This window comes from Balaenoptera physalus, assembly GCF_965194825.1.
Source record: "Balaenoptera physalus genome assembly, chromosome: 11".
In the NCBI taxonomy this organism is placed as follows: Eukaryota; Metazoa; Chordata; class Mammalia; order Artiodactyla; family Balaenopteridae; genus Balaenoptera; species Balaenoptera physalus.
In genome coordinates this window covers 22,731,680-22,755,043 of record NC_138896.1, presented here as the reverse complement: position 1 = coordinate 22,755,043, position 23,364 = coordinate 22,731,680, and the positions used below count along the sequence as shown (strand labels likewise).

The window sequence follows — 23,364 nt, the reverse complement described above, 5'->3', positions numbered from 1 at the left end:
CTTAGCCACTATTTTCTTTAGCCCTTAAGAAAACCACATCATTCATTGTTTCTCTTCCCTGGCCAGTAGAAACACTGCCTCCTCTTACCCATTCTTCTCCATCCAGATCTCGCTCTTCATCTCCCATCACTACTATGACCTTCTCTCTGCTAGGTGAATCATGTACCCACATCCTGTTCCGTCTCTCTCCAGGTAGGACTTCCAGGGCCTGCTGCCCAGGACAGGTCTCCTCAAGGGGGCCAAATCCCTGTGAACACTCATCAGAAGTAACTGCCTTCTCCCAGTGACTGACATTTTGAGCCAAGGGGCAGGAGGTGCTCTGTATTTTTTTGTCCATTGGCAGTATGGCTTTAGATACCAGTGAAGTTCAGTGGCTCCACTCTGCATTTTAGGTTACTGGCCTGAAAGAAAAGGGCAGGAAAAAAAGAGAGAGGGAGGGAGGGAAAGTCATGAATGGGAGTAGTATCACATCAACAAAAATCACAAAAGAACCAAGCAGCCGGACGGGGAAAGAAACTGGCAAAGAGGAAGGAAGTTAAAGCTCTGATGAGAGTTTCAGAATTCGTGAGGAAAGACTAAGAGCACCATATCGTTTGGGTTTCCTCTCCTCACCTTACCACCTATGCGACTGTGGGTAAGCTTTTAGTATATCTAGGCGTCAAGCTGCCTATCTAAAAATTGGGGTAGTGATAGTACCTACCTCATTGGGTTGAGAATTAAACGAATGAATATCAATATGTATACTACACTTAGGACAAGGCCTGACCCAGAATAAGCGCTATATTCACCAGTTTGCCAAATAAAAAAACTTTAATTGTAATATTAAAGGATGGCCTGAAGAAGGAGGAGAAGGACAGAAAAACAGTCTAGAAGAGGTAAAGATAAAATATGCTTCAGCAGGCGGGCCCGCCTACATCCCAACCCATCCCATCCCACCTCCGACCGCAGGCCCCGCCCCTCCCCAGAAGGCCAGCGAGGGGCTCCCGCCAGAACCCCAGCGAGGGGCTCCCGCCAGAACCCCGGACAGGGCCTCACAGACCTGCCCCGCGACCTCACCTTCTCCGCCGACCTTGCGGGTCCTGCCTTCCACGCGGTGGGGCCGAAGGAGCGCAAAGGCCTCCTCAGGTGAGGTCCAAAAAACCCCACCCGCACCTCAGAGACGAGGGGCTGAACTCCGAAGTGCAGACAGAACCTTTCCATTCCACGGTCTCCATGATAACGCGCGGCTCGCCCTTCTAGGACCCCCGGAGGACTCTTCTCTTTGGTCCAGCACTACAAACCCTGAGAAGCTGGACGGTTCCGGTCCCTGCTCGCTAGTTTGGACCTGTTGCCACATGGAGAACACATGAGCTTGAATATGAAATTGATCTTCAGCGTGTGAAGAGGGAAAACAACGAAAGAAAATGGAAGCACGAGTTAATCAGAATTACGTGAACGTAAGCTCCACCACGCAGAGACCTTTAACTGTTTTGTTCATTCCTGTATCCCAAGCTCTTATAACAGTTGCTGAAGAAATTCTTGTTAAATGAATGAATTGAAACGATTCTGAAAAAAATATTGCTGCAAAGCATCATTGACTAATATCAGTATTTGCCTCTGATCAGTAGCTTTATTTAAAAGAGAACTATGTGTCACATACATTTAAATATCTTATAATTTGGGGATTATGAAAACCCACAAGCATGCATTAGAAGTAATGTATGCTGTATTTTCCAAAATATTATATTTCTAAAGTATTATATTTTTCTGTAATATATTTTCAGTATGTTATATTTCAGTATAACGATTAGCAGTAGAAACTTGAAGAGAAGTAATTAAGTAATTAAGTTAATTACTTAAGTAATTAAGTTAAGCACAAAAGATATATTTAAAAATTTGAGGAAGTGGCAAATACTTTTTAGATTATTCTTTCTTACACTAGAATATGAACTGGCTAGCATAAAATTATGGGACATAATCTTTTTAGAAGGGGAAACTCCAAGAAAATTATTTCAAAAAGACAGCCAATATAAACAAAATGAAATCCATAAACTCAAAGACAAAAAACAAATACTTGCTAAAGTTCTGAGTTGAACTGAAAAAATAATCAGAATAATGAACAAGACTGTTGGAAGGAAAATGAAAAATACCTGTGACAGATAAGATGAATGAGCTAAGGATAAGAGCTAAGGACTTTTCATTAAGGATATATCTCAAAACCATGAAGTTGAGTATGTACAAAGTACATAATAACCTCTATGAAGCATTCTTGCCAAAAATATTGAACCTAAATCAAATCAAGCCTTTCAAACTTAAATATGTACAGAGTGAAACTATTTGTATAAAATTAGGGAAACGTAAATTATACTATAAAATGTTTATGGCTACCCACATATGTACTAAAAATATATAAACATGCATTGGAATAATAACATCAATATCAAGATAGTAGTTAACCTGAGAAGGAAGAGGAGAGGAATTGGAGAGGAGTAGACAAGGGGATATAATTATATCTGTAATATTTATATCTTAAGATAGATGTTAAGTGTTTCTTATATTATTGCTTTGTATGCCTGAAATGTTCGCTATTTTTTTTTAAAAAGCCCCTGGAAATGAATTTGGTAATTTCAACAGACAGCAGAGGGGCCATAGAATTACTTAACACCAATCAGGCTTCTGTTTCTCCATCAAGGATCAGGACCTTCAAATTGGGAATGGTAGGACAAACATTAATATGAGGAAATTAAATTTCAGGTCATACAAGGAGATAGTAAAAGAGTAACTACTTGCCTTAAATGAGTGCAAGTCTTCGTACCCAGATAAAATTGCTTGAAGGATCCTGAATTTCAGGCAGATTAGCCACAGGGCCCCTGGAGGCCATTTTTAAGGAGTGAGACTCATGCCTAAGACTAGCAAATATCCAAATTTTCAAAAACTAAAAAAAGATGAACTGTGGAATTAGGCTGAAAAGCTTGACATGGATCCCTGGCAAAATTCCAGCATTAATTATTTTAGGAGATTATTTAGGAGATTTTATGAGATTCGGGTTAACCAAGAATAATGTAAATAAATTATATCTCAATTGGACTAGATTATTAAAGTCATATACTAAGGATCTGCTGTGGAAGTAAACTATCTTCATATCAGCAAAGGTTATAGCAAAGTCTCTCATAAATATACCCTGTGAGTATATGTGTACTGGACGTTAGTACTGTTAAGTAGATTGATATCAGGAAGAAAGACTGTACCTACTCAGCCTGAAGAGTGGGTGACCATGCATAGCATCTTTCCTGTAGCCTCTTGCTCAGTGCCTTTGTGCGGTATTCACTGAACTCAGTTTCAGAATTAGGGACTTAGGGATCAGTCTAATCAAAACCCAATTTCCTGTAGAGGAGAAGGATACATTTGTATTAAATTGGAGGATTGAAGGAATTTTTTTAATATAATGATCATTATTTAGCAATTATTATGAGCCAGGCACTTTCATATACCGTATATTGTATTTTCACTCTCACAATGAGCTGAGATTAAAGGATTTATTGTTACTGTTTTACAGATGCAGCAATTGAGATGCAAAGGAGTTAAATGACTTGACCAAAATATCAAGCTAGTGAGTGGCAGAGCCAGGAATCAGGTCTTCAGAACATAAGATTGATGAACTTTCCATAATAGCATTTTATAACTAATGTGCCAAGTACTTTCTAACCTCTTTTGTTTTTGAATAAATAAAAGCCCTGATCGGGCTGGAGAGACTGCTTTTTATCAAAATAGCCCAAGTATGAGATCCAAGACTCTGGAGTCATTAGTTTCTCTTCTAATTTTATCCTCCTTTGTAGTTTTAGACAAAATTTTAATCTCTTGGGCCTCAAGTTTCTCAAGTGTGAAATGAATGAATTGTACTTGGTCATCACTGCGGTATCTTTCAGACTTGCAATTCTGTTATTCTAATGATGAAATTTGATGCCAGGTGATGTGTTAAATGGTTTCTGTATATTGTCTCATTTAATCCTCATAATGACTCCGAAAATTAGGTATTTACCCTGGACCTATTTTACAGTTGGGGAAACTGGGGCATGATGTATACCTTGCTTTGGTTCTCATGCACACAGGTACCAAGTGGTTTAGCCTGGATTCAATCCCATAATTAATTTTATTTCATTTTGATAAGCTTTAAAAGAAGTTATGACCATTCACAAAGCTATGCAATCACTCTTCCCTCTGAAAGGAACCAAGACTCCTTGGAGAAATGGCTGATTCCAGGTCTGGAGCAGGAAATATACAAAATGAGCCTGAAATATCTTGTACTGCCAGAAGGCAAAAAAACCATCAAAGACTTTTAGAGTTAGATGAAAAGGACACAGGAAACAAAATAAAGGGACTCCCACTGGCCAAAGATGGAATCATTTGAACATCAAGAAGAAAAAGAAAAAAAAAATGCAATTGATTAAGATTCCTTGAATGTTTTTAAAAATTCCATGAGTTAATGATGCTCAAAAAGAAAAAACAACAAAAAATATTAGTTACCAATTGCTGCATAACAAATTACCCCCAAATTTAGAATCAAATATTGAATATTTACTCTCTCACACAGTCTCTACAGGTCAGGAATCTGAGAGCAGTTTAGGGGTTGGTTCTAGTTCTGTCTTAAGGTTGCAGCCAAGATGTTGACCCAGGATGCAGTCAACTGAAGGCTTGACAGGGAGCTGATGGATCCACTTCTAGACTCACTCATATGGCTGTTGGCAGGAGGCTTTAGTTCCTCACCACCTGGGTCTCTCTTTTCAGTCTGGCAGCTGGCTTCCCCTAGAGCGAGTGATCTGAGAGAAAGGGAAAAAAAGAGAGACCAAGATAGAAGCCACAGTTTCTTTTTCTTTTTTTTAAATTGGGGTACAGCTGCTTTACAATGTTGTGTTAATTTCTGCTGTACAGCAAAGCAAATCAGCTGTGTATATACATATATCCCCTCTTTTTTGGATTTCCTTCCCATTTAGGTCACCACAGAGCATTGAGTAGAGTTCCCTGTCCTGTACAGTAGGTTGTCATTAGTTATCTATTTTATACATAGTGTCAATAGTGTAGATATGTCAATCCCAATCTCCCAATTCATCCCACCCCTCCTTGCCCCCCTTGATGTCCATACGTCTGTGTCTCTATTTCTGCTTTGCACATAGGTTCATCTGTACCATTTTTCTAGATTCCACATATATGCATTAATATACAATATCTGTTTTTCTGACTTACTTCACTCTGTATGACAGTCTCTAGGTCCATCCATGTCTCTGCAAATGGCACAATTTCGTTCTTTTTTATGGCTGAGTAATATTCCATTGTATATATGTACCACATCTTCTTTATCCATTCTTCTGTTGATGGACATTTCGGTTGCTTCCATGTCCTGGCTATTGTAAACAGTGCTGCAATGAACACTGGGGTGCCACAGTTTCTTTTATTACCTAATATTAGAAGTAACATAACATCATTTCTGCCATACTCAGTTAGTCACACAAACCAACGCTGGTAAAATGTAGGAAGGAGCTACACAAGAGTGTGAATACTCTAAGGCAGTGCTCATTGATGGCCATTTTGAAGAATGGCTAACGTATCAGTGGCCGTGGCACCTAGGGCACAACTTTTTACCCTGAAAATTAGCAATTAAATAGAAAAGTAAACATTTATTCTGTCTTTCCTGTTTGAACTGACATTTCAGGATAACCAAATAACCCTGAATTGATAGGTTAATGAGATAAAATTCTTGTTTAAAAAGGAATTCCAACTCATAAATGTGAAAAAAATATTGAATTAGAAAATCCCAGTTCTGCAATAAAATGGTTGATTCAGGCAAAGATCATCAGTGGATGAAACCATCCGATGAAAGGTTGATGAGGAGCTTTACATGGAGGGATCCAACTAGCAAGTGCTGATTCATTGATCAATCTTAGTATCACAAAGAGTGAAATAATCAGACATTATATGCCTCCTGATATAAAGCAAAAAGAAGTACGTAGCACCACGTAAGAATGCTTACCCATAAAGGTAAACCAAACTCTAAACCTTTAGAGCTAACATCTAGTTAACAAATACAAGTCTAGAGAAACAAATTAAATGAGGATGCAAACAGACAAAGCCAGCATGTGGAACATTCAGAACAAATGACCCAATTTACTCAATGCGGGGAAAAGTGAAAGATGGAGGAACTATTCTAGATCTAAATTAAAAGAGGATTAAGAGAAATAACCAAATAAAGTATGTAGACTTTAGATCTTGATTCAAAAAACCAGCGTATTTTATATATTTGGGAGATTTTAATATGGACTCAGTATTAGATGGTACCCAGGAATTATTTTAATTTTGTTAGGTGGGGTAATGACATTGTGGTTCTGTTTTAAGAGATGCATTCTGAAGAACATGAAATAACACGTTTGGAGTCTGCGAAGGCTTTCTAGGGAAATTCCTCGACCAGCGAGTTGAGGTTTCCTAGAAAGTCACCGGAAATGATTATTGACGTACTAGGAAGTGGAGCTGGAATAGATTTCTCTACTTTCTCATTTTTAGAGGAGAATGTCGGCAGGAAGGTCTGTGTGTTCAGCCAGCGTGGGACGGGACTTTAGCCGAGGGGCTCCCAAGCTGCCATTGGGGTCTCCGAGCCCGCCGAGGGGCGGCTGGGAGGATCCTGGCACCACCACCTGGTTCACTTACATACACCCCCTCCCTGGGGCCCGGGACGGCTGGCGGGGGACGGGGCGGGGCTTTGTAGCCTGGTCCGCCGGGAGCTGGGGTCCGCCGCGGGTTCCTGCCCCACACGGGCGTTTTCCTCCTGCATTCCTAACTCCCTCCCGTTCTTCTTGCTCTCAGCAGCCTCTTACCCTTTTTTTTTTTTTCCCCCGTTTATTTTCCTCCCCAGCATCCATTCGTACATTCATTCGTTAAGCCAATTTCTAGCTGAGCGCCTACTGGTGCAGGCACTGTTTTAGAAGTTGGGAATACGGCAGTGAGCAAAATAGACAAAAATCCCTGCCCTCAAAAGCCTGGGAGCCTACATTTTAGTGAAGGGGAAATCTACAATAAACAATAGAAAGAATATAAGTAACTTATGCACCATGTTGGAAAGTGATAAAGTGCTATATAGGAAGGTAAGTCATGTCAGGATTGGAAGGAGGGGGTAGGCTGTAATTTTAAATAGGGGACCTAGAGTAGGTTTCCCTGGGAGGATTACGTACAAGCAAACAGTTGAAGGAAGCAAAATTATTCATCGTGAGGGTAGCTTGAGGTGGAGGGGACAGCCAGTACAAAGGCCCTAAAATGGAAATGTGCCTAAAGAGGAAGAGAAAGGTCTGTGTGACTGAAGAGGGTTGAATGATGGGGAGAATAGTAGGAGAGGTAATAGCACACCCAGTAGTCTTGTATGCCATTGTAAGGACTTCAGCTTTTATTTTGAATGAACAAGAGAGATGTAATGGGCACATTCTTTAGGGCCTTTTATGCTACTCTTTATTTTGAGTAAGATGGACCCATTGAGGGGTTTTAAGCAGAGAGATGAAATAATCCAACTTAAGTTTTAAGTGGCCTACTCTGTTGTATTGAGAAGAGGCAGGCGGAAGTCAAGGATAGAAGCAGGAGACCAGCTGGACGGCTAACGTAATTCTGTAGGGCAATGCAGACAATGGTGGCTTGGGACAAGATAGTGGCAGTGGAGGTTGTATTCTGGATACATTATCATTTTCAGTTTGTCTTCCCCTGCTCCCTCATCTCCCATAGATACCTCAGATTCTCAGTGATTCCTTCTTTTTGCTTTGGTCACATTCCTCTCTTTTCTCCTCCCTTCATCGAATATGCAGGAAAACAAGGTATGGGATCACCACTAGCTTAGTACTGCTGATGAACCCCAAATCCAGGGCAGTATTTGACACATCAAGCCAAAAAGCAGCTGCCCTGTGGGTCAGGAGAGGCCCTTTGGCTGGCACCACCAAGGCTTAAATCCCTGAAAGGAGGCTGGTATCCACTGGAGCCACTTCAAAACTGGTTGTCCAGGCAAAGCCATGATTGACTTTGGGAGCTGGATCCAACCAGCAGAGAAGAAACCGGGACAGTGTTAGAAGACTGGAAAAGAAAGCTGGGTAAAAAGATGCAGCAGGTAAAAAGAGAAGTGTCTGCAGTGTATCACAAGGAGGATGAAGTAAGTCCAAGAAAGGAGGAAAGCAGTGGGAGTGTGGTGGGCCTGGATTGACCTTGTGGAAGTTTTCTCCTTCAAAATACTTTTTTTCCTGTATGGCCTGGTGATCATTTTACGTTATAGAACAATTGGATGCCATTTCTGTTTTTCATAAGGTATATCAGGGCCTGAGTCCCTGATTGTCTCACCCCTCTTGGTAGTTCTGGGAGTTGATTTCCATGAACAGAACTTCATAGTTGGTTGCAGCTTCCCATACATTTTCCATCCCTCCATAACCTCTCCAAATGTATTCTTTTCCTTGCAATAGGTGGTGGTATCAGATGAGACTCCAGGACCATCAAACCAGCTTTGTATCCGTGATACCAAGCTCCTGCAGGAAAGAGGTAATGCGCACAGGGTATTGTGGCAGGAGTTATGGCAGCTGAAAATGGGGCAGGGACACAGACTAGGTGGGAGATGCTTCCTGGGGCCTGGAAATATGCTCATTATTGAGTATTTATAGGAAATCTGTTATTTCTATACTAGGCTTGGCTCGGTATTGAGAGGATTATTAGGTTTCTGCCCTCATCTTAAACCAAATTTGGAAAAAATAAAGATTCATAAAAAAAGATTCTTCAAAGCAATTTATGAAAGATATTGAATGTATTCATTCACTTATTATATGTACAACTTTATGTATGATAAGTAGCTTACATATGTGTACATGAATAGTTGCACATATAAAACTTGTGGTATAATACAGTAACTCCTCCCAACCACAATTTTACCAACATGTAAAATTTGAGTGTAGGTAATTTTATTTCTGTACATGTGTTAACCCTGAGATTTTTAAATTATAGTATAGGTATACCTGAGAAATAGAAGATAAAGCCATGGCAAAAGAAAGAGCAAAGGTATTGTCATGAAGCTTTGAGAAGAATAAAGGAAGATGGGGAAATGTGGGGCTGGGCTTTAAAAATGCTCTTTGGTGGCATATATGAAGAGAAAAGTGGGTAAGATTTGTATAGAAGTGGCTGATGGTATTTAACAATTCTGGAGTCATAAAATCAGACCCTGAAAGGCACAGACTTTTAGAGGACTAGGCCCCTCGGCACCCCAAAACTAGGCTTTTAGTATATATTACCTACAAAGAAAAAAAACGTAAAATGAATTTCTAAGCATATTATTGGAACTTCCAGAAGAGAAATCTTGAAATTTCCACTGTATAAGTAATCATAAATGAAAATTAATAATATAGAACATATTTATCACAAATTTAGGAGAGGTAGAAAATAATGAATATTGCTTAACTTGGTTGTTCATTTTATTTCATTTTTTTAAATATATATAATTTTATGGTTCACATCTGACCTGAGTATCCAAATCCTCTTTTTCTCAAAAGATCTTGAATTCTCTTCCTATAGGTGATTTTCAGGGCCATAAAGTTTACAATTACTTAACATAAAATGTAAATGAGTTAATCTCACCCTGGATAATATCTATACACTGCTTTAACAAATAGTTTTGTTATGGGCTGAATGTTTGTGTCCCCTCAAAATTCGTATGTTGAAGCCCTAACCCACACCCCGCAGTGTGATGATATTTAGAGGTGAAGCCTTTGGGAAGTAATCATGTTTAGATGATGTCATAAGGGTGGGGCTCCAGTGATGAGATTAGTGTCCTTAGAAAAGGAAGAGACTGGAGCTTTCACTCTCTCCCACATGTGAACTCCCGCCGGGGAATTCCCCCAAGTTCATTTTTAACTTGAGGGCAGAAACTGACCTTTCAAATTCTGAGGCTAAAAAATAAAGTTTAAGAATCACTACAAAAAAAAAAAAAAAAAGAATCACTACAGTGGGGGGAATTCCCTGGCGGTCCAGTGGTTAGGACCATTGCTGCTGTGGCCAGGATTTGCTTGGGGAACTAAGATCCCACAAGCCTCCGCGAGGCTAGGAGAAAAAAAAATCACTGCAGTGGTTACCAGGGGCTTGGGAGAGGGAAAAATAAGGCGTTGTTGTTTAATGGGTATAGAGTTTCAGTTTTGCAAGATGAAAAAGTTCTGGAGATCTATTATGCAACATTGTGAATATTTTTAACACTATTGAATGGTACACTTAAAAATGGTTAAAATGGTAAATTTCATATTATATGTTTTTTACCACAATTAAAAACAGTTTTTAATGTAATGAGCACTTAGGGGAAAAAAAGCCATGACAAGGTAACAAAACTTTCCTAATTTATGAAGAAGATATGGTAAAAATCCAACTGGGATGTATATGGAGAGTTTGGGTTAAATAGGGTATGCTTTGTCAAAAATTTAAGACTTGTACATTTTGCTGTATGTAAATTTTACTTCAAAAGCAAGAATGTAAACAAATATTGAACTCTAGTTAATAATATGTATCATAAAGTGTTAGGGGTGAAGTATGCTGATGTCTTCAACTTACTTTGAAATGCAACAAAATATAAAATGAATTTATGGACAGAGACAGGGATAGTTAGATGGACAGATACGTGATAAAGCAAATATTGCAAAATGTTAATTGTAGAATGTAAGTGGTGAATATATGGATGTTTCCTATACAGTTCTTTCAACTTTTCTGTATATTTGAAAATGTTCATTATAAAATGTTGATTGAAAAAAAACCCAATTTGGAGGTTTAAGTTTATTGATGTTATAAGGAAAAGAACTGTTATGGAACATTTCAGAGCAAAACATGTATCTGCTGTGAGCTCTGTGCCTTCCAGGTGGTTTGGGAACTTTTTGAGACAAAGAGTTATAAAGTAACAGGCTTTCAGAGGAGATAGTTGGAAAACTGTATGGAACCCACAATGATTGAACACAGGCCTGTTCTTGATCAAAAGCTAAGGGTGGCCTAGACCAAAGAAAAGTCTTCTTGGCCTATTTCTGTGGAAAGAAGCCAGTTTACTCCTAAATTGAGGTTTTGGTAAAATTGAAATGATAGTTTTAGGGTCCTGAGGCCAAGGGGTTATCCTAGAGACTTACCAGTAGATGACTTCAGACCAGAAAGGAATGGTCTTGGACTTGGGAATATGTTGATGACTATCAAGAAAGATAAACCACCATAAACACTGAAGCTACAGAAAGGCTGAGCTGGATTGCAAGGAATAAAACAGGGCCCCATTAATCAGTAATGTGAAACTGTACTTCTTGCCCAATCCATATGAATTATACCTAGTCATGTGTACACTCTGAGAAAGTTTCTTTTGCATTTTAAAAGCTGTGTGTGCTATACTATACTGGGAGAGCAGTTGGGGGGAAGCGGAATCACTTAATACTAGGGAATTAACAGGAAAGAGACTCAGAATCAAAGGGGGAAAGTGATTTTCTCTAAGAAGAACAAGGGAAAAATATTTTCTAGTAAACTAACTTGAGTTTGACCAGCCATTAAGTTACCTAAAGAAAAAAGCTTTGGACCTATCTCTGGATATTTCTGATCCATACCTCTCCTTCATTCCTTTCCCTCCACCTCCACCCCAAGTCTTTTTGGGCAAGATGACTTCATCGTTCAAACACAGGAAGCCAGGTTATCGTATAGGCTGGGAGTCGGTGATCTGGGCCTTTTGGGGAGGGTGTAAGGTATTCTAGGATGAAGAGAGACCAGAGAAAAAGGTGTAGTAGGTGAGAGAGAAGAAGAACGCACTTACAGTTGGCTTGGCTGCTGGCCGGAGCCTGATACCCCAAACTGGAAACTGAGACTAGGGGAATGATGGAGAAGGAGGATACTGTAATGCAGTAGACTTAATCCCTAGGTTAGAGCTTCAGAAGCTTCTACATTTGGGGAGGAGAGGATGAAAGCGGAAGGTTTCAACACTGTGCTGAATTGACTCTTGGCTTATTTCTCTTCTCTCAGCTTTGCCATCTCCTCATTGTCCTGCCTTTGCCGAAGATGGACGCCAAGGAAACCTGCCAGGAGCAAAAATCACACTGATGAGCCAACTCCAAGTGAGCTAAGGCCCCTTCCTTCCCTCCTGGAAATATATCACTGCCTCCTAAATGTGGCCTTATTTTCACTGCCTTCCCTGGCTATGCACCTCCCAAGTCCAGGTGCTCCCTCTCATAAGGGATACTTTGTTGGGTGACAAACCATTTGTGGGTTGTTTCCTCTTTCGTTATTTTTTGCTACGGAAAGCTGATGCTACCTTTCACCTCATCCCCAAATATACACGAAACAGTAACAGCCTTTTGCTTCCGTAAACAAATTCCCTACAAATTCCTTTCTTCTGCCTCTGTTTCCTGAGGGAACTTTGGAGTTTTCTCCAGGACAGCAGGGACATATTGTTTCAGGAGGCAGTGACATTTGAGGATGTAGCTGTGAACTTCAGTAATGAGGAGTGGCAGTGTCTGACCCATGCTCAAAGGGACCTCTATAAAGACGTGATGTTGGAAAATTATGGGAACGTGGTATCACTTGGTAAGGACTTTCCCTGCACTTGGCTTAGTACTTTCTCCCTTCCTTTTTCTTTTAATTGCTTTATTTATTGATGTGTATGGGGTCTCATATTGAAAATCAGAGCTCTCATTCCATATCATCAATATGTTCCCCCAAATTAGTTTTGAGTTGCCCCTGTTACATAGCAAGATAATTTTCTGGCTAACCTATTTGTTGTTTTCTGATTCTTTGCAATGAAACTCTCCCTGGGTAAAAAGGAGACACTTAACCTCTGTTCTCCCTGGATTCTTGCCTCTTCAAGCCTCTCATTTTCCATTAAATGCTCTGTATTCAGCTCCTAGTCATGAACTCCTTCCTAGCGGCTGAAAACAGATTAACCTCCCTCTACAGACTCCCATCCTCCTAAAGAGAACAGGGAAAATACAACCAACTGACTATTTCCCAGAATCTCCTTCTTTGCCCTTCTGAGTATTGACTTTGCTGAGAAATTTCCTAGACCTGTTCATTTACATGTTACCAGACCCCTGAATAAACCCTTTTCTCTACCCAAATGGACATTTCTTTCCTGTTTCCATATGCAAACAGAGGGGTCAAGGTAAGCGTTAGGACAGTTCTCTGTTGCTCTACACACTGTCTTCTTCCTTCTCAACAACCAGGATTTCCATTTCCTAAACCTCCTTTGATCTCCCATCTGGAGCAAGAGGCAGAGCTCTGTGCTCAGGATCGACAGGACAGGGAGTTCCTGAGCTGCTCCTACCCAGGTGAGTGCCAGAGAAGCTGTCCGTCCCCTTCTGTGTTCCATGTGACAAAATGGTTATAGAATGTTCTTAGTGGTGGGTCATCCATCCTGAAGGGCCCAGAAGGGTATCTATTTAGGAAATCTTAAGGCAGAGGAAACAAACTGTTTGGATAATTATTCTGTCATTATCTAATTGGCTGTTTTCAACCTATCTAATATAGGCTTTTTGCAATTTAGTCCTCCAAAAAGGCTCAGACAATTCATCTCCTCTCTGTGTATCATTTACTCCAGTGCTCAGAGAGCATTGCCTTTCTGCCTCCAGTTGTTTTTTTTTTTTTTAGGACCTTCCCCCATTTGGAGACCTGAGCCTTTGACCCTTGCCTTTTCTATTCTCTCTTACTGTGAAGTTAGTTGGTTTCTCTCATGGCTTCAGCTCTTAGCTCTGATGCAGATGCCTGCCACATTGATAATGCTAACCTTTACCTCTTTCCTGGGCAGCAGTCTCATGTTTCTAACTCCTGGTTTTTATTTGAATATCCCATTGTCATCTGGAAAGCAACCTATCTAAAGTCAAATTCATCTCTCCCTCCAAGGCTGTCTCTTCATTAAGCTCTCCCTATTTCTATATCTGGTTCTACCTCTTTCTTACTTTGTCTTTCCATTCCCTGAACCTCTTATCTAGTCAGTCATGAAATATTACCAGCTCTTCATTCAAACTATTTTCTGTATTTGTCATTCAAAAAAAAACTTGTCCTTTGTTTATAGGCCAACTCCAGCTGCTGTATCCACAATGCCTACTCTTCCTTCCTCCCTTCTTTCCATCTAAAAAACATTTCTTGAGCAACTATCATATGCCAGGTACTATACAAGGTTCTAGAGATATGCAGTCAGGTAAGATATGGGCGAGCCCTGAGTTACGGAAGCTTATTTTCTAGTGGGGAAGGCAGGTAAGTAAATAAGTAATTATATAGTACAGTATGGTGGGAGTTCTTGGGATATGTAGATAGGGATATGTACCTGGTATATACAAACATAGAGGAGAAGCATCTAAATCTGACCTGGGGGACTAAAAGACTGCAGAAGGAATGACAACTGAATTAAGTTATGTAGGATGAGTGAGGTCATTTAGTTGAAGGAAGGGCAGAGGGGAATAACAAGTAGGAAAGTACTGAGGAGTAAAAGAATGTGAACTGTGAATAGTTCAGTGTGTCCAGAGCCAAGGACTTGGAGTAGCCAGTGGGGAAAGTACAGGAGCAGTAGTCAGGGACAAGATCATGATTGAATGAGTTTTTGATAAACTACAGACCTTTAACTTTATTCTTATAATAACAGCTAAGATTGATTAGGTACTTATTTTGGTGTTGGAAGTGCTTTGCATACATTGACTCATTTAATTATTGTGGATAGTCTAGATCCCATTTTATAGATAAAGCAACTGAGAGAGGTTACAACATCCTCCCAAATTTGCACAGGTATTAGGAGTCAGAACTAAGATTTGAACCCAGACAGTGAGCTGGGGCTCTTGACTGTACACTTTACTTCCTTTCTGTCTGGTTAACTATGGAGTGCCATTGAAGTGTTTAAAGCTAAAGAGTGATGTGATTAGATTTGATTTTTAGAAGGAATAATCTGGAAGCAGTGTAGAGGATGGATTAGAGGGGAGACAGACTAAAGGACGTTTGAGGGTTATTAAAGTTAGCTGGTGAGAATGCACTGGCAGTAGAAGTGAAGAAGACGGGATAGAGTTAAGAGATAATAAGAGATTGATTTGGACTCTGGTTACCAACTGTAAAAAGTAACTCCAGCTAGCTTAACCAAAAGAAAAATAATTTATTATTCAGGGTGTGTCATGGAACTTAAGGGCAGGTATACATGAGGCTCAAGAAGGGATTGGAATGCCATCAGGCCCCACTCTCCAGCTGTCTTCTCTGCTACTCTGTGGGTCTGCTTCATTCTCCTTTCTTGGCAGATGGATCTTCTCTGCTTCTCAGTCCCGATGGCAGAGCATTCCCTCCCCTACACGACATACCATCCCACCACCACTGGTTCTCAAATTTAAGTGCTAAAGCTCTAGCTATCTTCAGAGCCTGGCCTTATCTGCTTTCACATCATGATTCCAAAGTTCATGAAGAGAGAATCTGGCCTGGTTTGGGTCAGGTCTTGCCCAGATCTAATCTGCCCTACCCAGATGGGTGGAGTTACACCACAGAAATAAGGCTCTTCAGGGCCCACTCTCAGGAGCAAAGCAGACCGATCCCTAAAAAGGGGGCTGCACTGGCACTTCAGCACCCGCTTTGCAGCTCACTTCACAGGTAACATTTATACAATGTTAGTGAGTATATATGAGAAGTTGAGGATGATTTCCGGTTTCCTGTCTTAGGTGACTACGTGTATGAAGTTGTCATTCACTAAACTAGGAGATTCTAGAACATGAGTAGATTTGGAAGGATTTTTGTAAAGTTTACTCAGTTTTAAATATCTTAGTACTTTTCAGTAGTTCATCCTATTTTGACCTTTGCCATAACGTTAGCAATTTTTCAAGCATGGGAAAGTCAGTTACTCTTCCAACAGCTTAACCATTGCTTCACCTCTTCCAGCCCACTTATTTCCTTTCCTCTGAACATCTGACATTTTTATTTTCTTGTTTAAGTATCAGCTGCCAAGACACGGCCGGAGAATGAGAAGGCAAGTTCAGAACAGGAGGTTTTCGAAAATGGAGAAGTCTGCTGGGTGAAATTTAAAAGTCTCCTAAAAGTTGTTTCCCAGGATCCAGAAGTTGGAGAAGTTTGTGTACAAGATGTCAAATTAGAGAATCAATGGGAAATGCCTATGAGGAAGAAACTGAGAGAAGAGAAAGAACGCTGTGAGAAAGTGACCTTCAAGAAAGGAAAGAACCAGAAGGTACTTAGAAGAAACTCAAAATGTATTCCGTATAGAGTTCTTACAGAAAAGAAACTCCATGAATGTGCCAGGTGTGGCAAAAACTTCAGCTGGCATTCTGACCTAATTCTCCATGAGCGAATTCACTCTTGCGAGAAACCCTATGTGTGTAATGAGTGTGGGAAAGCATTCAAGACCAAAAATCAGCTTTCTATGCACCAGATAATCCACACAGGGGAGAAACCCTTTAGCTGTAGCCAGTGTGGGAAGGCCTTCAACAGTAGATCAGCTCTTTGCCGACATAAAAAAACGCACAGTGGGGAGAAGCCTTACCAGTGCAGCGACTGTGGGAAGGCCTTCAAGACCAGGAACCGTCTCAGGATGCATCAAATCATCCACACTGGGGAGAAACCTTATGAGTGCAGTGGCTGTGGGAAGGCCTTTCAGTTTAAGCATTCCCTTATCATCCATGGCAGAAGCCACACTGGGGAGAAACCCTATGAGTGTGAGGAGTGCGGGAAGGCCTTCAGCGGGAGTTCAGACCTCATCAAACACACAAGAATCCACACTGGGGAGCGACCTTATGAGTGCAGTGAGTGTGGGAGGGCCTTCAGCCGGAGCTCAGACCTAAGCAAACACACAAGAATCCACACTCAGGAGAAACACTGTGGGTGCCCTCAGTGTGGAAAAGCCTTCAGCAGCAAGGCAGAGCTCACCAAGCACAGAAGAATCCACACTGAAGAGAAGCCTTACAAGTGTAAGGAGTGTGGGAAAGCCTTTCGTCATAACTGTAAACGCAGGACTCATGAACGAGAACACACAGGGGAGAAGCCCTATCGATGTGGGGATTGTGGGAAAACTTTCCAGGATCGACACTGCCTTACCATCCATCAAAGAATCCACACTGGAGAGAAACCTTATAAATGTTCAGAGTGTGGTAGAGCTTTCAGTGGGAAATCAAACTTGACCAATCATCAAAGAATCCACACCGGAGAGAAGCCTTACAGATGTGAGGTGTGTGGAAAGGCCTTTCATCATAGTTCAGTCCTGAGGCAGCACAAAAGAATCCACACTGGTGAGAAGCCATTTACCTGCAGTGAATGTGGCACATCTTTCCGTCAGAGCTCAGCTCTGATTGGACACAAGCGAGTTCATACTGGGGAGAAACCTTATGAATGTGAGGAGTGTGGAAAAGCTTTCAGAGTGAGCTCAAATCTTACTGGACATAAGAAAAGAAAACATAGAGTGTGGGGAACCCACAAACTTGATGAGAATGGGAAATCCCTCTCTCCAGTAACCAGTTCTCAGACCTTTTCATTCATCAATATTTTGACCACCAACACTTGAGGGTAGTGATTCTGGTGTTTACACTTTCTCATTTCTCCTTCTACTTCTTATACTGGTCCCTCTTGTCTCCTGTATTGGTTCTTCCTGGTTCCCTGACCCCCTAATTGTGAGACCCCACCAAGCCTTTGTCCTTGACCTTCCTATTCAGTGTCTCTTCAGTGAGCACATTCACTTCCAAGGCTTTGTCTATCAATAATAGTACTGTAATATTAGATACTAGTGCTTGACACATGCCAGGCACTATTCTTAACAATTTTTAATCATTTAATCCATACAACATCCCTATGGGATGAGGAAATTGAGGCATAAAAAGATGAAGAAACCTGATGTGGATCACTTAACTAGTAAATTCTGAACAAATGCCCACTGAATGCTTAGACTTACCTGAGCAATTTCCATAATCCTGCACCACATCTCTTGGATATGAAGCTATACCTCAGTTCAGCACAGAACATTTTTTTAATTGATAAACATTGATCATCTTTAGCAAGTTTTGCTTTAACTTAAAGCCTGAATGGTACTTCTGCTTAAAGGATCAGAATTGCTGAGATTCAGTGGGGGAAGGGAAGCAGGACAAGGGCAGATTTTAAAATTACAGATAAGTAGAAGTCAGGTATACACTGCTCAAGCAGCAGTGTACGTATGGAAAAAGCATGAAGCCTGACCCACTTTGTTATAAATACACTAAAAGTTCTTCAAGATGTTGATTTCTTAAATATTTGCTATATCTGTTTGCATGACATATGAAATGCTATTTCAAATAGATTAGTAAATTTATATCTATCTTTTCAAGTCTTTCAGTGTCTAACATCTATCCTTTCTCTTGCGAATGTTATAGGTCCTTACTGCAGACAGAATTAAATACCCACATGCAATAAGGCTGTTAAAATAGAAATTGAAAATCCTAGAAGAGGATACAAATGTGTGTCAACTTAATTAACATAATGACCATAATTGAGAATTAAATTTAGTTCTAAGTTCCCTGACTGGTAAAGAGATGAGCAATGGGTTCCCCAGCATTTGTCAAAAGTGTTTTACAAGCTAATGTTTTTTAAAAATAAATTTGAGAAATGCTTCCTGGGTGGAGGTTTTTATTCCCTTAAAGACTTCTCAGTGTTTATACTATGCTAATATCCTTTCTGAATCTTAAACAAAGGAACTGTAAGAAGCATTGCTTTCCCAAAGTGATGGACGAAGGACTTCTGTTTGGAGGAGCACCTTCATGGACTCTTGTTTCACAGAAAACATCTTGGGAAATGGTTACACATTATCTAATATGGACAAGGAGTCCAAGATACACAATTTTCTAGTAACAAATTCCAAAGGGAATTACATGGCTTATGATACAAAAGACAGATTAAACATTGTTTCTTAAGTTCAGTTTCTACAGGAAATTAGAGCATGTTCTTTATATGGCCATTTCTTATATAGTTTGTTGAAGAAAACCAAGATGAAAACATTTAGGATATAACTCTAAAATTGTTTCTGTGGAGGATGACACGCTGTATATGTGGCTTTTGGATGATACAACGTGGCTTAAGGACAGAGTTTAGGCTATGTCTGGAGAATTGGCAGTGCTTTTCCAATCTCTTTTGACTGCGAGGACCCCTTATTTGATGATCAATAAATTTTACCAACACTCCCTCGTGCATACACACACTACAAGTAGTTGTACTTTAATGCTTGATGGCAAAATGTTGTCATGTTCTCCTAGAAAATCTGAGGTTTTGTTAATTACAACAGCATGTATATGCTTTTGGAAAATGTATACACATGTTCAGGATGGTTTTTTTACCCACAGGCCATGAGGTTCATTTGGATTTTGGACTCAAAGTCCTTAGCCCATCATGAGAACCCTCCAGTGTATCCTTTCAAGTCACTTCTTCAGTCAGTCTTTTAACAGAATCTGGCAAGGTTTCAATTCCAGTTTAAATTCTGGACAGTCCTGGAGTGTTGATGTTTTGTGTTATTGATCAGAGTCATGTTCTTCAGACACCAGTTAACTGGAGGGGGTGGCAGGCCTGACATCCCGCTGTGAAAGTTGAGAAGCCTCTGTACTGAGCCCAAATAGAACACTTTTAGACTTCATCCTCACCAGTCCATCTTCAGCATGACCATTGTCTCCCTAAAATATTCCTATGATCTTGACACCTGCTTTTTTTTAAAGTTTTATTTATTTTTATTGAAGTATAGTTGATTTACAATATTTTGGTTGTTTTAGGTGTACAGCTGCTTTTAAAACTCCCAACTGACTCTCAGTCCTGCAGTAAGAAATCCCAAATTACTATCTTGAACTCCAGGAATCTTTTGATACTTCCTGGACACTTAAAATGAACATTATGAAAAAAAACACTGAAGGAGTTTCAGATATTTTACCTGTGGAAAAAGTCATTTAGAAGGGATCCTAAGGTGGCATAGACTCTGCTATACAGTTGTATGTTTGGTAGACAGGCATTATGTAGAAGGAATTCAAAGATCAGATGCATAGTTGAATAATCAAACATGTTAGTGTTTCTTGAAACCGTAAGATTCTTGTAGTTCTAATTGTGAAGTTACCAAAACAAGAGTTGTTGATTTAGTTATTTCTTAGAAAAATCACCAGATAAAACTCACTTTTTTAAACCTAATTAATTCTAAATGCGAAGACAGAAAAATTTCACCGTGAACATTGATACCATGAGATTGTTTTCACTTTACCTGTACAGAAGAGGTAAAGAATGCCCATTTCACTCAGTTTTTAAAAGGGTGATAAAATACAGATTTCAGAATTAGAACCACAAATATACAGAAATGTCTTTCTTAGCTCCTACCCATGGACTGTAGTTCTATGCCCTGGGATAATTGCAGAGTAAGATTAACCCATTGCTCACAAGGTAGTCCTTCAAAAATTTCAAGACAAAAGCTTCTCTTTCCACCAGGTAAAATATCTGAAATTTCTTCATTGCCTTTTCACAATGTTCATTTTAAATGTTCAGGAAATATAGGATTCCTGGAGTTCAATTTGGGGTTTCTTCCTATGGGATTGAGAGTTACTTGAGAGTTTTTAAAGCTGGTGTCAGGATCATAGCAATAGGAAGACAATGATCATATTGAAGATGGGTTGGTGAGAGTGGAGTCTAGACATCTTGGCCTTTGTTCCATTGGTCTGTTGTCTAGCCCTACACCAATGCAAAACTGCTTAATTACTATAGCTTTAAAGTATCTTGACATCTGGTAGGGTAAGTCCTACTGCTTTGTAATTATTTTTCAAGACTGACTTGGCTATTTTTGTCTAAGACTATACTTCTTCATGGATTGGAAGACTCAGTGTTATAAAGATGTCAGTTCTCCCCAAAATTGATCTATACATTCATTGCAACCTAAGTAAAAAATCCCAAGGGTGCATTTTTATGGTAATTGACAAATTGATTCTAAAATTTATGTTGAAATGCAATATAATTCTTGGCCAAGGCGGGAAGAATGGGGGAAAGGGATAGTTAGGGAGTTTGGGATTGACATGTACACACTGCTATATTTAAAATGGATAACCAACAAGGACCTACTATGTAGCACAGGGAACTCTGCTCAATATTATGTAACAACCTAAATGGAAAAATGTATAACTGAATCACTTTGCTGTACACCAGAAACCATCACAAGATAGTTCATCAACTATGCTCCAATATAAAATAAAAAGTTTAATTAAAAAAAATATATATGTAATTCTTGGCCAAGAATAGCCAAGACTATAAAAGGTAAAATTTTGTCTTTTACAAGTAAGTTTTGGAAAATATTTGTATGCCCTCAGCTCAAGAAAAGATTTCTCAAACAAGACACCAAAAAAAGGTTAATTTTAAGGAAAGTAATTAATTTAATTTTCTGATAAATTCAACTAGATTAAAATGAAGAATTATTTTTTCAAAATCACCATAAGGAAAGTGAAAATACAATTTTTTCATGAAATGAAAAAAGATACTTGGAACAAATATACTTGGCAAATTATTATCTAAAATATTTTATGTTGAATCCCATGAATGGCCAAAGAGGTTGAATAGTGGCAATTTAACATGTTTCAATTTAATATAAACACTCCTATGAGTCAATAAGCAAAAGACAACCCAAAAATAGGCAAAAAGCATGAAGTATTTCACAGAAAACTGAAAAACAATGATGACCAAACACAGAAGAAGTGTCCAATCTCAGTAATTAAGGAGTTTTGACCATAATGATATGCTGTGAGATACCTACTAGGTTGACAAATTCTCTTAAATCGGGAACTTCCTTCAAAGTCCTCACGTAGAGGACTTTTTTTTTTTTTTTTTTTTGGTAGAGACTCAACCATATTTGGGCAATAACTTATCTATTACATGAACCCCACTACGCTTTAAGTTCCATGAAGGCAAGGAACTTGGAGCTGGCAGGAGGGAGAGAGGGAGATCGGGCGGAAACAATTTCCAAGCTAAGTCCTGGAGGATGAGAAAGACACGAGGATCTGCTCAGAGCAAAGAGAGCGCCCACCCCAAGTCACAGAGGTGTTGGATGCAGCTGAACTCGAAAGCGCCCAGAGGGGCGAAGGCACCTAGCGCTGGTGCGATGTGTCCGGCAGTTGCGGGACGAGGCGCTGGCGCTTTCCAGAGCCTCTTCTCAGGTCTGAATAACTAGGGTTCCAAACACAAAGTGCGCTGCAGAGAGACTGGAGGGAGAACAGTATTTTGAACATAAATTATTCCTTCAGAGGCACTGGCAGGATATGTATTGAATTACAAGGGCTTTCCCAAGAATCTGACATCTATTCATTTGTTTGTAATAAAGACTGTATGCATAAAAGCACTTTTTGGTCGTGTTACTTGATTGCTGCATCCGCAGGGCCTAGAATTGTGCCTAGAATATACTGGCCGCTCAAATAGACAGATTATTTGAGCGGTTATTTTCGGTTGAGCATTGTTCTAGGGCAGTTATCTATGGCCCCTGGGTAAACAGAAGTCAAAAGAGGGGAAGATAGGGACCGACTTTGTAGTATGTTAGAACTGTCCACATTGGGCGTGAATAAAGGACGTCTAATACCAGGAAGTTTTAAGAAAGAAAAAGGTACTTGGCAGCGGTGGGATTCGAACCCACGCCCCCGAAGAGACTGGAGCCTTAATCCAGCGCCTTAGACCGCTCGGCCACGCTACCACTTCCGGCTTGGTTTCCTTTCCACGTTTTCCCTTAGAGTGAAAGTCCTCCCCTTCCGACTCCCACACACGTTTCTCACCCGGGATTCTTTTCTGGCGTTCTTCCCACTAATACTACCCTAGAACTTCTGCCTGCTGTTCAGCCACCACCCATCCTGACCCCTGACACCCTGCTTCCCCACAGCTGGGAGTAGGGCGGGAGGAAACCAGGGCATCCGAGACTCCCGCCCCTTTGGGCCGCGGGGCCCGCGTGGGTTTCAGGTCCGCCGTGGATGGGGATGTCCAGCCCGAGCCGCGACACAGCTGAGTGAGTCCGGGAGTGGTTTGGCCTCCTCCAGAGGGGATTCTAGGAAAGAAAGGCAACCCGACGAAAGGAGCAGAGAGGGCAGTCCTCAGGGGGACCACGGTCTCTGCGGAAGTGCCCCCAGGACCAAAGGCGTTGCGCGGTTCATTTTGAAACGCCAAGATTCGAATCATTTAAAAATATAGTTGCGGTCGGGCCGCGAAGGTGGCAAGAAGAAGCCCCTGAAGTAGCCCAGGAAGCAAGCTAAGGAGGTGGACGAGGAAGATAAGGCATTCAAGCAGAAACAAGACGAGGAGCAGAAGAAACTCGAGGAGCTAAAAGCGGAGGCCGCGGGGAAAGGCCCCCTGGCCACGGGTGAAATTAAGAAGTCTGGCAGAAAGTAAGCTGTTCCTTGTGTC

The 23,364-nt window shown here is 40.4% G+C and overlaps 2 protein-coding genes and 1 pseudogene across 11 annotated transcripts in view; 2 read left to right on the top strand and 1 right to left on the bottom strand.

The window, feature by feature from the left end:
* The window catches only part of LOC309638942 (olfactory receptor 2H1-like), a 148,240-nt gene that overhangs the window by 86,393 nt on the left and 38,483 nt on the right, over nt 1-23,364 (bottom strand). The gene's annotated exons all lie outside the window — the stretch shown is intronic.
* Nucleotides 1,061-23,205, top strand: ZNF311 (zinc finger protein 311). 7 transcript variants are annotated; one of them, XM_082415352.1, is made up of 7 exons: nt 1,061-7,109; nt 7,815-8,152; nt 8,457-8,532; nt 12,004-12,095; nt 12,438-12,564; nt 13,200-13,304; nt 15,933-23,205. In XM_082415352.1, the coding sequence occupies exons 2-7, from the start codon at nt 8,102-8,104 to the stop codon at nt 17,507-17,509; spliced, it is 2,028 nt and encodes a 675-aa protein (XP_082271478.1). In that variant the 5' UTR covers nt 1,061-7,109; nt 7,815-8,101; the 3' UTR covers nt 17,510-23,205. The 7 variants fall into 7 exon arrangements, with proteins under 7 accessions (XP_082271478.1, XP_082271482.1, XP_082271483.1 ...); XM_082415353.1 differs by having other exon boundaries at nt 1,096-1,125; nt 1,240-8,152; XM_082415355.1 differs by having other exon boundaries at nt 6,526-6,551.
* Nucleotides 20,012-23,349, top strand: LOC309638165 (translation machinery-associated protein 7 pseudogene; annotated as a pseudogene). The gene is made up of 2 exons: nt 20,012-20,032; nt 23,152-23,349. The product of its transcript is annotated as a translation machinery-associated protein 7 pseudogene (transcript).

Excerpts from the sequence above, each read along its gene's own strand:
- ZNF311 (XM_082415352.1), top strand. The coding sequence starts at position 8,102 with ATGCAGCAGGTAAAAAGAGAAGTGTCTGCAGTGTATCACAAGGAGGAT. Across the intron at positions 12,096-12,437 it reads CACTGATGAGCCAACTCCAA|GAGGCAGTGACATTTGAGGA; the intron begins GTGAGCTAAGGC and ends ATATTGTTTCAG. Across the intron at positions 13,305-15,932 it reads CCTGAGCTGCTCCTACCCAG|TATCAGCTGCCAAGACACGG; the intron begins GTGAGTGCCAGA and ends TTCTTGTTTAAG.